The 13135-nt window shown below is 49.1% G+C and overlaps 1 protein-coding gene across 1 annotated transcript in view; it reads right to left on the bottom strand.

The window, feature by feature from the left end:
- LOC112267792 (protein piccolo) overlaps positions 1 to 13135 on the bottom strand; it is a 64066-nt gene that overhangs the window by 26638 nt on the left and 24293 nt on the right. The window contains 7 exon segments of the mRNA XM_042297786.1: positions 2650 to 2871; positions 2874 to 4213; positions 4608 to 5543; positions 5878 to 5965; positions 6403 to 6574; positions 7096 to 8783; positions 12329 to 12574. Coding sequence (XP_042153720.1) covers positions 2650 to 2871; positions 2874 to 4213; positions 4608 to 5543; positions 5878 to 5965; positions 6403 to 6574; positions 7096 to 8783; positions 12329 to 12574 — 4692 coding nt within the window.

Genomic DNA, 13135 nt, shown 5'->3' with positions numbered 1-13135 from the left:
TCAGGCAGAAAACTGATTTATATACCCCGGGAGAGGGCCAGAGGTAAAATGAGAGGCTTGATTAAGTATGTATAATGTTTGGCTGGTATACCATACAGTGCCTTCGGAAAGTATTCAGACCTTTTAACTTTTTCCACATTTTGTTATGTTACAGCCTTATTCTGAAATGGATTAAATAAATAAAAATCCTCAGCAATCTACACAATATAGATATAAAACATTTACAGTACCAGTCAAACGTTTGGACACACCTCCTCATTCAAGGGTTTTCTTTATTTTTATTATTTTTTACATTGTAGAATAATAGTGGAGACATCAAAACTATGAAATAACACATATGGACTCATGTAGTAAACCAAAAGTGTTAAACAAATCTAAATATATATTATATTTGAGCTTCTTCAAAATAACCACCTTTTGCCTTGATGACAGCTTCCTAGAGCTGGTCGCCCAGCCAAACTGAGTAATCGGGGGAGAAGGGAGGTGACCAAGAACCCAATGGTCACTCTGACAGAGCTCTAGAGTCCCTCTGTGGAAATGGGAGAACCTTCCAGAAGGTCAACCATCTCTGCAGTACTCCACCAAACAGGCCTTTATGGTAGAGTGGCCAGACGGAAGCAACCCCTCAGTAAAAGGCACATGGCAGTTTGCCAAAAGACCCCTAAAGACTCTCAGATCGTGAGAAACAAGATTTTCTGGTCTGATAAAACCAAGATTGATTGCCAAGGATCACGTCTAGAGGAATCCTGGCACCATCCCATCGGTGAAACATGGTGGTGGTAGCATGTTGTGGGGATGTTTTTCAGCGGTAGGGACTGGGAGACTAGTCAAGATTGAGGCAAAGATGAACAGAGAAATGTACAGAGAGATCCTTGATGAAAACCTGCTCCAGAGCACTCAGGACCTCAGACTGGGGCATAGGTTCACCTTCCAACAGGACAACGACCCTAAGAACACAGCCAAGACAACGCAGGAGTGGCTTTGGGACAAGTCTCTGAATGTCCTTGAGTGGCCCAGCCAGAGCCCACACCTGAACCCGATTGAACATCTCTGGAGAGACCTGAAAATAGCTGTGCAGCAACGCTCCCCATCCAACCTGACAGAGTTTGAGAGGATCTGCAGAGAATAACTGGATTAACTACCCAAATACAGGTGTGCCAAGCTTGTAGCGTCATACCCAAGAGGACTTGAGGCTGTAATCGCTGCCAAAGGTGCTTCAACAAAGTACTGAGTAATTTTTTATATTTTTTTACCTTTATTTAACCAGGCAAGTCAGTTAAGAACAAATTCTTATTTTCAATGACAGCCTAGGAACAGTGGGTTAACTGACTGAACAACAGAACAACAGATTTCTACCTTGTCAGCTCGGGGGTTTGAACTTGCAACCTTCCGGTTACTAGTCCAATGCTCTAACCACTAGGCTACCCTGCCACCCCTAAAGGTCTGAATACTTATGTAAATGTGATATTTCCGTTTTTTATTGTAATACATTTTTATTATAAAAAAAACTGTTTTTGCTTTGTCGTTATGGGGTATTGTGTGTGGATTAATGGGGGATATATTTTAAAAAAAACATTTTAGAATAAGGCTGTTACGTAACAAAATTTGGAAAAAGTCAAGGGGTCTGAATATTTCCAAAGGCACTGTCTCTGGATACCGCCCAACTCTAGTATTTATAACCTACTGTAAGTATATATATTACTTAATCATCTTTCAGTACATTTTGACTATGTCTGCAACCGGTCCCATGGAAACAAGTTGAATGAAAAACAAATGATATGAACACACTTCATGGTGTTTATGAAATTCAAATGTTCTGTTTTAATACAACTAGTAGATACTAAAGGAATAGCTGTAACCTTTGGACCAAGTCATTTGCAGTACCTCAAATATATCCTGATCTAGTTAGTCTGGTTGGAAAGAAAGAATGTGGGATATCTACCAAGGATGCTACCAGTCCCCAATCACATTGAAGAGGCACAGTGCAATGACTCAATGTATGAAATACGAAAAATGGAAACTCTTCTAGAAAATTGCCTCCAGTCTTGCAGGCTTTGCCTTCAAACTAAAATGCCAATATAAATATATCAGCTTTAGTGCAGCAATGCCTTTGAAAGGGCATTCTATGAGAGGCTCATATGAATTTAGACAGCAAACTCGCCAAATGAATAGCAAGCTGGGGGCTACATTAGATGTGTATGAGAGAAACGGAACTGCAATAAGACATCATTTTCAGGGCAATAGTGGAGTAGTGTTATGACAAGAAGTGCAACCTGGAAATACATCCAAATCTGGTTTCAAAACAGAACAGAAATGCATCCAAATCTGGTTTCAAAACAGAACAGAAATGCATCCAAATCTGGTTTCAAAACAGAATATTATCCTGGATTATGCTCTACTTTGTTTGTCCAATGTCACAGTATATCATACTTCGAAAAACTCTAACTCTAGTTGTCTTAATATAAAATGACAAATAAACCCAATTATCTATAAATAATAATATGCAAGAGTTAGCGCCCTTTTGTACCGTTTCTCCCTGGGGTGAGAAAACTGACCTTTATACAAAGCCTGCGTGCCTAAGGGAGAGACTCTATGCCCATTTGAATAGAACACATCACAATTGCAAACAATGATTAAACCAGAACTCACGGAGGAACCGTCGCCATACTGGAAACTGGATGATGCCCTCTCCTCTCCAGTTGGACTCATGGGCTTGGGGTCGGACATGGATCTCTGCATGGCCTTAGGTCCCTTGGGGCTGCCGGTTGGAGAGACTTTGGTCGGATCAGTACTCCCTCTTATTCTCTGTGGGCTTGTATCACCCAGTGATTTCTCATAGGACACAAACTCAAGGGATTTGCTCGGGGATATGCAGGGGGATATGGGGAGTAGAGAACATTGGGGGATTTGGGCGGGGCCTGAAGTGAGGAGGGGTCAGCTCTGAGGTGGCCAGACTGTTCTATCTCCAAGGGCGTGGGCCGTCTCTTGTCTTCCCAATGTGGACTTTCCGAGTTGGAGAGCTCTATCCTGGTGTCCATTCTTACATTCCCTGCAGAGTCCGTCTGTATGGAGATCTCAGAGTGAGCCTGAATGGATATATCGGAAGTCTGTCCGCCTCTGTCCCCCCTTGACGTGCGGGGCCTGCTACGTCTGGCCCGAGCAGGCTCCCACTCCTCCTGGTCCTCATCGTCTGTCTGCACGCAGCTGTCTACGCCCTTCTTGGCCGTGCTTCTCTTCTTCCTCCCTGCCGTGTAGGCTTTATCGACAACACTGTCCTCGTCGTCCGTCTGACACCCACTATCCATGATTTTCCGGGCCAGCTCGGTGCCGTCCGGCCCCAGGACGACTGCCTCCTGCTGGCCATGCCCCAGCAACACCTCCCCCGGGTACATCTTCCGGAACTTCTGCTCCTCCAGCTGTGCTCGGAGCTGCTCCTGGAGCCTCTGGATCTGCTCTAGCTGCTGCTGCTGCTGGGCATAGGTTTCCTTTTGCATCATGAGGTGGGCCTGGCGCTCATCCTCCTGCTGGCACAGGATGGCCTGCTTCATGGACTGCAGCTCCTCCAGCTCCTTCTGCACCAGCATCTGTTCCTGCTCACGGAAGCGCTGGATCTCCTGACGCTCCCACTCCAGTTCTTCAGCCAACCGCTGCTGTTTGAACTTCTCCATCTCCAGAATCTCACGCTGCATCTGGTACTGGCCCTCCCCTGGCACACAGGGCGAGGACAGAGCCTCCAGCGAGGCGGCAATAGCCTCCAGGGACGCGTCCGTGTACGAGTCCAACCTTTCCAGGGCCAGGGTGACTGTTTTGGTGCTGAGGGCCACGGAGGTGGATATGCCATCTTTAGCAAGCTCCAGGTTGAGCGGGACATCCCCTTGATCGTCTGCAGAGGTGGTGGAGATGAAGCTGTGGGACCGAGTCATGGGCTGGTTCTGGAGAGTGGACAGGGATGGCATGGTGTCGCTGGTGTGCATGCCTGCCGACAGGGAGTTGTAAGTGGTGCTGAATATGGACCCAGGTTGTGTGGTGATGGCGTAGGTGGATGGGATTGGTACTGAGACTGAAGAGTACACCACCCCATTGGAGGATCTCAGAACACTGCTCGTGCCAAAGTGTGTCCCAACAGCTCCTTTGACTCTAGCTTGGGAATATGGGGGGATTATCATTCCTGAATATAACCCTGAGCCTTTGGTGGAGAAGTCCAAAGCTACACCTGTTGGGGAAAATAAATCTATTGAGTCCACAACAACAGGTAGCCTTAGTGGTGAAACATCAGACAGAAAGCCATGCTCCATCGAAAGCAATGCTCCATCGAAAGCCATGCTCCATCCAAATAAATAAAAAGCAACAACAAAAATGGAAAAACCTCCAGTCTTGCTAGATCATGGATGATGTGGAGCCAAATCAAACAGCAAGCACATGCATCGGTGTACCAAAAAAAGATCATAAAGGTAGAACGAAAAAATAAGGTAAAACAAAATGTCCATGCAAACAAGAAGTGAACGAAACAACAAAATGCACTAAAATGCCACAGGATCAGCCATGAATAAGCAGAGGCATCTCAAAGTGACATTTCAGCGAGAGGTCGGCGATGTCACTGCACAAACCTGCATCAGAAGTCTTGGAGGATGTCAGGTCTACTGCACCCTCTGTGGTGCCATGGAAATTGTAACTGTTCTTGCTCTTATAGAGGAAAAGCCCGGCCTCAGCCAGATTGGTGTCGGACATGGAGGGTTTGATGCCACCGAAGCCCCTCATGTTGTACGGTGAGCGGTCATATTGGTAGTGGTCGTCTCGGTAACCGAAGCGGTCTTCGGGCAATGGAGTAGTGGGCTGCTGGGTGGTGCAGGTACCTGTAAATGGCAGCTTGTAGACAACATCACAGCAGACAGCTCTTCTCCCAGCCGTCAGGTCCACAGGTTTCCCATCCTCCTCTGTGATCACAGCCGTGACCACTTCCGCCGAGGAAGCGTCGACCGAAACCACGGTGTTGAAGGGTTTGGCTGTGCTAAGGTCCACCGCACCTGCTACTGTCGGCATCCCGCTGCTCAGACCATTAGCCACACACCCTGGGGCAGGGGTAGGGGCGATAGTGACAGGTGGCTGGAATGACCCTAAGCCTGCGCCAGGTCCTAGAGAAAGGTTCATCGGGATCTCAGCATTGTTGCTGGTTGTGGGCTGTGCATCTATGGGCCGATAGATAATCTGACAAACAGGCTCGAAGGCTTTGTTTGTGGTTGTAAGCTGAAGGGGCAGAGAAGGGACTTGGGATATGTTGGTATTTTCGTAACTTTGTATGGTGGCAGCACATGTAACTATGGTGATGCTGTCAGTCACTATGGAAACACTGGTCGACTCAGTGCTGAGATTTACCACTGGGGACTGCACTGCGCTTGTCTGACGACCGCTGATGTCTGTGGCCAAGGACTGGCGTCTAACATCTGAAGAAGACAGATCCACCACTTTCATGGCCGATTCTGAATTCACCTTCATGGTACGAAGGTCTACTAACTCCCTGGCTGGTAGCCCTGTGCACTCTGTGTCTGTTGTGGTTTAGGTTTCTCCAGTGAGATTGGAACACCGTTCGCTCTTGGGGCCGGAGGTGGGGGCGGTGACCTTTCGTGTCGGACAGACACCATGGTTCTTTGAACTTCTGTCGTCACAAACTGAGTGACCTGCCCTAACCTGACCTCTGGGGGTGGAGCGGATGCTGAAATAGCCTCAATGACATGACAGGAGCTTGACACAACTTTCTCTGGCCCACATATCTCTTGACTTTCCATGGACTCAGTGATGCGAGTGAATGCCAGGGGCATCCTATTTGTGTGTGGTGGAGGTGGCTGTGGTTGTTTCTGGGGATGAGGTTGTGGTTGATACTGTGTTTGAGGTTGAGGTGGAGGTTGGGCATGTCTTGAAGGAGATGCTGGACCAGGACTGGATGGGGCCTGGGTGGTGATCCCTTCCACTGGAGAGTTGGGCTGGGATGGCAGAGTTATAACCACATAAGTTTCGTGTCGATTGCCGTATCGCGGAGACGTGGGGGATGGGTGACCCGAGGAGTGACCCGAGGAATGACCTGAAAAGTGACCTGGCCTGCTTTCAGCTGAGGGGCTCAGATTCAGGGCTATATCAGCATGGCCTGTGTGGAGGGCAGTGGGTCTTGGATATTGGATGTGGGCAGGAGAGCCAGGCTGAGAGACAGGTTTTGGAGCAAGGGGTGGTTTGACGTTTTCCCCTGGCCTGTGGCTGTACCCCATTCCAGCAGGGATTGCTGGCTTTGGAGGAACCGGTGGGGGATATGAGGCTGTCTTACAGGTGACCCTTGGGTTGTTGTCATGGCAACATGTTCTGACCTGATTATAGCCTGAGATGGAAGCGGAACAGGGGTTTCCTGGGGTAAACCGATGGCTTTGGCATCGTGGGAGGGGGCAGTGGAGGGGGTTCAGGAATGTCTGCTTTTTCCTGAGACAGAGCCCTGTGCAGGATGGCTGGTTTGGGGGGCACTGGTGGGGTGGTCGACACTACACCGGGGACAGTGGGGGTGTACTGAGGGACGGTGGGTAAGGGCGATACACTGGCAACAGCAGGTGTTGAGGACTTTATACTAGACAAGTCCATGACATCCTGTTGGGTTATGTCCAGAGGCTGGTCAGCCTGGGAAGTTTCAAATTGGGTCTGTGGTTGGTCTGAAGTTGTTGATGGGAGGACCTTGCAAGCAACTGATTTGGACTCAGTTTCTGCAGCAGCTGTTAAGGGTGCCTGATCAGCTTTAGGAATGTCTGATGAAGTCTTTGGCTTATCTTGACTTTTGGTCTCAGTGGCCTCTTCATCAGCGTCCTCCTCCCCTGAGGAGCACTGTGTAACCCTCAGGTCTGGTATGGGACGCAGAGCCCTTCTGGATTCAGTACCTTCGAACTCACCACCAGGGGCCGCCCCAGATATATCAGGACCCTGCTGTGTCGGGCTAGTCCCAGGAGTCAGAACTTTCTTCATGAGTTCCTCATACGTAGCCTCAGCATCGAGCAGTGGTTTCCCATCCTTGCCTATAGTAACTGTAACACTCGTGGATCTGGTTGGCTCAGTGGGTTGCAATACAATCTCTGGTGTGGGTCTATCTGACACGGACTGTGCTTTTTCAGTTCCTGCTCCAGCTGCATGAATTCTTTCTTCTTCTCCATCATGTCTTCGTAAACCTCATCTGGAGATCTCAGTATTTTGGGCTGAGCTGGCACTGAGATTTTCTCAGGCTCCTGCTGCTCGACTTTCTTTCCATTTCCATCAACAAGAGACTCATAGGCATAATCTTCTATCAGCATCCCACCATAGAGGGACTCTTTCCCCAGAGGGATGTCCACCTTTTCCTTTGTGGGTGTTTTAGCCTTCAGCATGATATCTTCGTAGGCTTCGTCTGCAGTTTTCAGGGCTCGTTTTTCAGGGCTTTTATTAGCACCTTGATCAGCTGTTGGAGAGTAGAGAGAAACAGATGTAGGAAGTTGATATACTTTCTGTACTGCTGCAATCTTTGCAGCATTGATCTCAACTCCCTCTGGTTCTGACTCGATGCTGGGAGAGAAATCGGATAAGGATGATCGCCTGAACTCCTCCATCTCTGCCTCTTGCCTCAGCTCTTCTGTTGGGGAGGCATCTTCAATGGGAGAGAGGTTGCTGGGCGGCGTTTTGGGACGCTCCCGCCTCCTCTGAGCTCGGATCTCCTCTTTGTCCTTCTTCGACTTCTTCCCAGAGCCTTTCTGCTTCTCCTGTTCTCTTAACAGCTCCTCCTCCTCTCGTAACTCCTCTTCCTCAGAAGAGTCTTCGATGGTGGGTAGTCCTTGGCCTTGTTGTCTATGCTTCGCTTTCCTGTGCTGTTTCCCCTCGCCACTGTGCATGCGGCTGGGACTACTGCTGTCACTGTCCTCATCCAAAGAGGATAGGGATGTAGGCGATGTCCCAGGGGTGAAGCTGGATGCGTGCAGGCTGGAGGACCCATCGCCCCTGGAGCGATCATCAGGGGAGTTGGTGAGGCTTTCCATCTCAAGCTCTCCATCATCTGACGTACCCGGTATGCGCACAGGGGTGGTAGTTGTGTTGAGCTCGATGGTTCTGAATTGGCGTACTGTCACAACTCTATCGGCCGAAGGCTGTTCCCCTTCCTGAGAGTCTGAGACTTTGGGTTCCGATCCCTCTTTCCATGCCTTGTCAAGTTTATCCAGTGAGATTTGCCGCTCATCTTCGTCCTCAGGGCTGATGGTGTTCTTCTTGAGGAGCCGCCTGCCTTTTGCCATTGCGCTTCTCTCCTTCCCCTCCCCTTTCTCCTGCTCCATTCGTTTCCTCTCATGATCTCGGATCTTTCGCCGGATGAGGTTTTCTTCGTCTGACGGCGAAGCATCCTCGTTCTCACTCATCTCCATGATCTGTTTACGAATGAAGTCTTCGTCATCCCCTGACACGGGACTATCTTTCCCTAAGCTCTCACTGCTGTCCTCCAACGAGTCACCCCTGATGTCTGTCGGCACCAGCAGCTTTTTCTTTGTTGAGGCGTCCTTCTTCTCTGAGAGTTCTGGGTCATCCTCTGTGCTGGGAGATTCAGGTGAGAGGGGTAGCACCTCAAGTTTGCGTCTGGTCTTGAGTGAGTCGGTCAGTTTGTCTGAATTATCCTTTGGTTGTGTAGCCTGGGCCTCTAGTATGGGAAGGACAGTGCTCTCCAGCTTGGCAAGGTCTGAGGGGCTGGTGGGACTGCTATCCTTGGCGATGGTGTTTTTTTCTCCAGGGTCTTTCAGCGTTGCCTGTAAATTAAATAATAAAACACAATTAATGTATAATAAATATGTAGATGATAATCATCCATAATTGATCATAAACATAACATATTATTTGGAAGATTTAAAATGGATATATGAAGATGTATAAAGGGAAGATAGCTTTTTTGTCTGTAGATTATTTTGCATAACTAAAAGGTCCGTTCAAACATTTGTGAAAAGATCCCTTCTGACTTGAATCATCTAATTCTCAGCCACTACTGTTGCTACATACTACAGTCACCTCTCCAACTGCATCCAGTTCAGCCTCTATTATCTTCTCTTCATTCAGGGGTTTGTCTTCGTCCTGTTCACCAACTACAGGGACTAGGGTGTCAGGTTCTACTACAGGGGCTGAGGCAATAGACTCATTTTCAGATACAGTTTCAGATATTTTAGTCTGCTCTGGTATTGTTTTGTCTTCTACGCTGCCCTGTCTGTCACTCACAGCTTTCACCTCTGATACTGAAAAATGTTCTTGCTTTTCACTAACTACAGGTGGTGATACAACCACTTTCTCTTTCTCTGGCTGAATGCTCTCAGACACAGAGTCTGTCTTTGGAGTTTGCTTGGATTCATCTTTGGATAATTCTTTCTCTTGCACTGCTTTCTCATGACACACAGTAGGAGTTGGCACCCTACTCTCAGCTATAGACACCTCTTGTTTATTTTCAGCTATGCTTGCAGCTTCTTTTCCTTCCTGTGTGGGTTTCTCCTCAGAAACGTTCTCAGGGGCTTGTGGCTCACTAGCAGCAGATGATAGTGACGCTGCCTCTGTAGCTCGTTCTAAGTGCTCTGCTCTGACCTTTTCTTCCTCTTTAGCTTCAGAAGCTGGAGGAGTAGACTCATCCTGGGTTTTTTCAGCCTTATTATCTGCTGTTGGCTCTGGTTCAACCTTTGTATCCACAGATGTCAGATTTTCGTCTTTCTGACCTACACGTTCTGCTCCAGCCTCCATTTCAGTTTCATTCGTGGGTTTTTCTACTACTGGTGCTGGAGCTTCTACAGCCCCCTGAGGTGGGATCTGATCAACTTTAGCTGATTGTGGTTCAGGTTCTGGGAGCTGTTCAGGGACTTTTTCTCAAAAGCGGTGGGTGAAACTGACTCCTCGGCTTTGACTTCTGGGCTGGGTTCAACCACTGTTTCTGACTCTGTCCTTTCGTAATCACTCTCAGGGCTAATGTTTTCTGGTTCAGCAGCAGGAGGTGCAGGAGAAACCTCTGGTACTTTCTTTACTACTGCCTCCTTCTCTACAGGCTTCTCCTCAACTTGGGCTGGCGGAATTGGCTCTGCCTCCTTCTCTACAGGCTTCTCCTCAACTTGGGCTGGCTGAATTGGCTCTGCCTCCTTCTCTACAGGCTTCTCCTCAACTTGGGCTGGCTGAATTGGCTCTGCCTCCTTCTCTACAGGCTTCTCCTCAACTTGGGCTGGCTGAATTGGCTCTGCCTCATTCTCTACATGCTTCTCCTCAACTTGGGCTGGCTGAATTGGCTCTGCCTCCTTCTCTACAGGCTTCTCCTCAACTTGGGCTGGCTGAATTGGCTCTGCCTCCTTCTCTACAGGCTTCTCCACAACTTGGGCTGGCTGAATTGGCTCTGCCTCCTTCTCTACAAGCTTCTCCTCAACTTGGGCTGGCTGAATTGGCTCTGCCTCCTCTACAGGCTTCTCCTCAACTTGGGCTGGCGGAATTGGCTCTGCCTCCTCTACAGGCTTCTCAACTTGGCCTGGCTGAATTGGCTCTGCCTCCTTCTCTACAGGCTTCTCCTCAACTTGGGCTGGCGGTATTGGCTCTGCCTCCTTCTCTACAGGCTTCTCCTCAACTTGGGCTGGCGGTATTGGCTCTGCCTCCTCCTCTACAGGCTTCTCCTCAACTTGGGCTGGCGGAATTGGCTCTGCCTCTTCTACAGGCTTCTCCTCAACTTGGGCTGGCTGAATTGGCTCTGCCTCCTTCTCTACAGGGTTCTCCTCAACTTGGGCTGGCGGTATTGGCTCTGCCTCCTTCTCTACAGGCTTCTCCTCAACTTGGGCTGGCTGAATTGACTCTTCCTCCTTCTCTACAGGTTTATCCTCTACGTGGGCTGGCGGTATTGGCTCTTCCTCCTTCTCTACAGGCTTCTTCTCAACTTTAGCAGTAACTAGAGGAGGAGATGGGGCTACAGACTCAACTGCCTCAGTTTGTGGAACGGTCTCTACCTCTTTAGGCTGTTCATTCTCAGCAACTACAGGGGAGTTTCTTCTACTGCAGGGGGTACCTCCTCTTTTTGTGAAGGCACAGCCTCTAGCTCTGCTGGTTTGGGAGATGCACAATCCTCTACCAGCTCATTAGGGGCTTCGGGAGCTGAGGCCGAATTCTCTACAACCTTAACTGGTGGAGCCGGAGCCACCTCTGGCATCTTAGTCTCCACATCTGAACTCTCTGCTATTGGACCTGTATGTACTGAAGACACCTCAGTTGGAGGCTGTTCAACAGTAGTTGCTTGAGGCTCTGGCTCTTTAGGTTTCTCCTCCTGCTCGGTGACTGCAGGAGGTGTAGGAGCTGTATCCTCAGCTTTAGGTGGTTGGCTAGGTTTTTCCTCAATCACCACTGCTTTCCTTTCTTCCTCAGTGACTACAGGAGCTGGCGATTCAGGCTCTGGTGATTGGTCAGGTTGGACAGTAGTTTCCTGTGTGACCGTTTCAGGTGTTGGAATCACCTCTGGCTCTACCGGCTTAGCTTCCTCTTCAAGAACCTTCTCTAGGATGGGCTCCTCTTTCTCACTACCTGCAGAGGGAGCCGGTGAGATCTCCTCTGGTATAGATTCACTCTGCACTTTATCTGGGCTTGGAGTTGGCTCGGGTGCTGCCTCAACAGGCTTTTCTGACTCATTCTCTACAGGGGGAGCAATGACAGGCTCCTCTACAACTGCAGGCTGGAAATCTGATTCTGCCTGAGTAGTGTCGGGTGGTGACTGTTCTTCTGTAACTTTCTCTGGCATACTCTCTGGATGATCCACTGCCGGGGCCTCAACAGCACTCTCCGCTACACTCTCTGGCACAGGCTCATCCAACATAGTCTCAGATATAGCTTCTATTGCTTCAGCCTGCTCTGGGTCTTTCTCCACTGCTGGAGCCTCAACAGTACTCTCCACTACACTCTCTGGCACAGGCTCATCTAGTATAGTCTCAGATATAGCTTCTATTGCTTCAGCCTGCTCTGGGTCTTTCTCCACTGCTGGAGCCTCAACAGTACTCTCCACTACACTCTCTGGCACAGGCTCATCTAGTATAGTCTCAGATATAGCTTCTATTGCTTCAGCCTGCTCTGGGTCTTTCTCCACCGCTGAGGCTTCGACAGCACTCTCCACTACACTCTCTGTCACAGGCTCATCCAGTATAGTCTCAGATATAGCTTCCATCGTGTCAGCCTGCTCTGGTTCTTTCTCCTCTGGGACACTATCAGAAGGGGGGGTGGCATGCTCAGGTGGGATGGGTGTGGTGTCTGTGTTTGCAGACGCAGCGTCTGGTGTTTGGGGCGGGGTGCGTTCTGCTACTACCTTGGACATGGGAAGCGGCTGGGTGTCTTCCTTTGCTGCTGCTGCCTCTACCTGAGTGACTGAGGGGCTTCCCGTTAATGGAGAGGCAGCAGCAGCTGGGGAGTCAGGGACTTTGGCAGGGGAGGCAGGAGGGGTAGGGGTAGGTGTGGGTAGTTGCTTCTTCACAGGAGATGGTGGAGGGGGCATATCGCCCAGCTGGCCAGAGAGAGCTCTTTGGGTCTGGCAGTTGAGACATAACCATTCTTTCTGTAAGACAGAAAAACAAAGAAAATGATAGTTAGTGTGGACCTTGTAAAAATGCTCACTCACTCTAATACATAGTTGTTGTAGTGGATGATTAAAATGTTGACTTTAATCAGTAATGATGTTTTATGATCATTATTAGAAAACTGGACCCACGGTTTCGTAACACTTGGGCTATGCGCAGACACAGGGCCATTGTAGCCTATTCTATTTCAGGCAAGCTTTTTACTTTTATGTAACTTAACAGATAGTCGTTTCATAATGCATGGTAATGTCACAGAGGTTTACCAAGGCATGTCAGAATGACTGGGGCAGCGGGTGCAGACATTCCACAGCAGAGCCAGGGTGGAGGCTGTGTGTGTTTGTGTGTGTCTAGCTGACCCATCTACACAAAACTATTTTATACAGTGCATCCATCAGGATGAACACATATTAGGCCCTATGACTTAATGACACAAGACCATAACCCCAGACCACTGCGCCCCTTAGTCCCATGTCCTAAATTCAGCATGATGTACAGTATATTAGGGATGAGCAACTGTTGGCCCGCGACCCCCCTTTTGA

The sequence above is a fragment of the Oncorhynchus tshawytscha genome, linkage group LG15 (genome assembly GCF_018296145.1).
Source record: "Oncorhynchus tshawytscha isolate Ot180627B linkage group LG15, Otsh_v2.0, whole genome shotgun sequence".
NCBI lineage: Eukaryota > Metazoa > Chordata > Actinopteri > Salmoniformes > Salmonidae > Oncorhynchus > Oncorhynchus tshawytscha.
The sequence above is the reverse complement of the archived record's forward strand: the minus strand, read 5'-3'. Positions and strand labels throughout refer to the sequence as shown.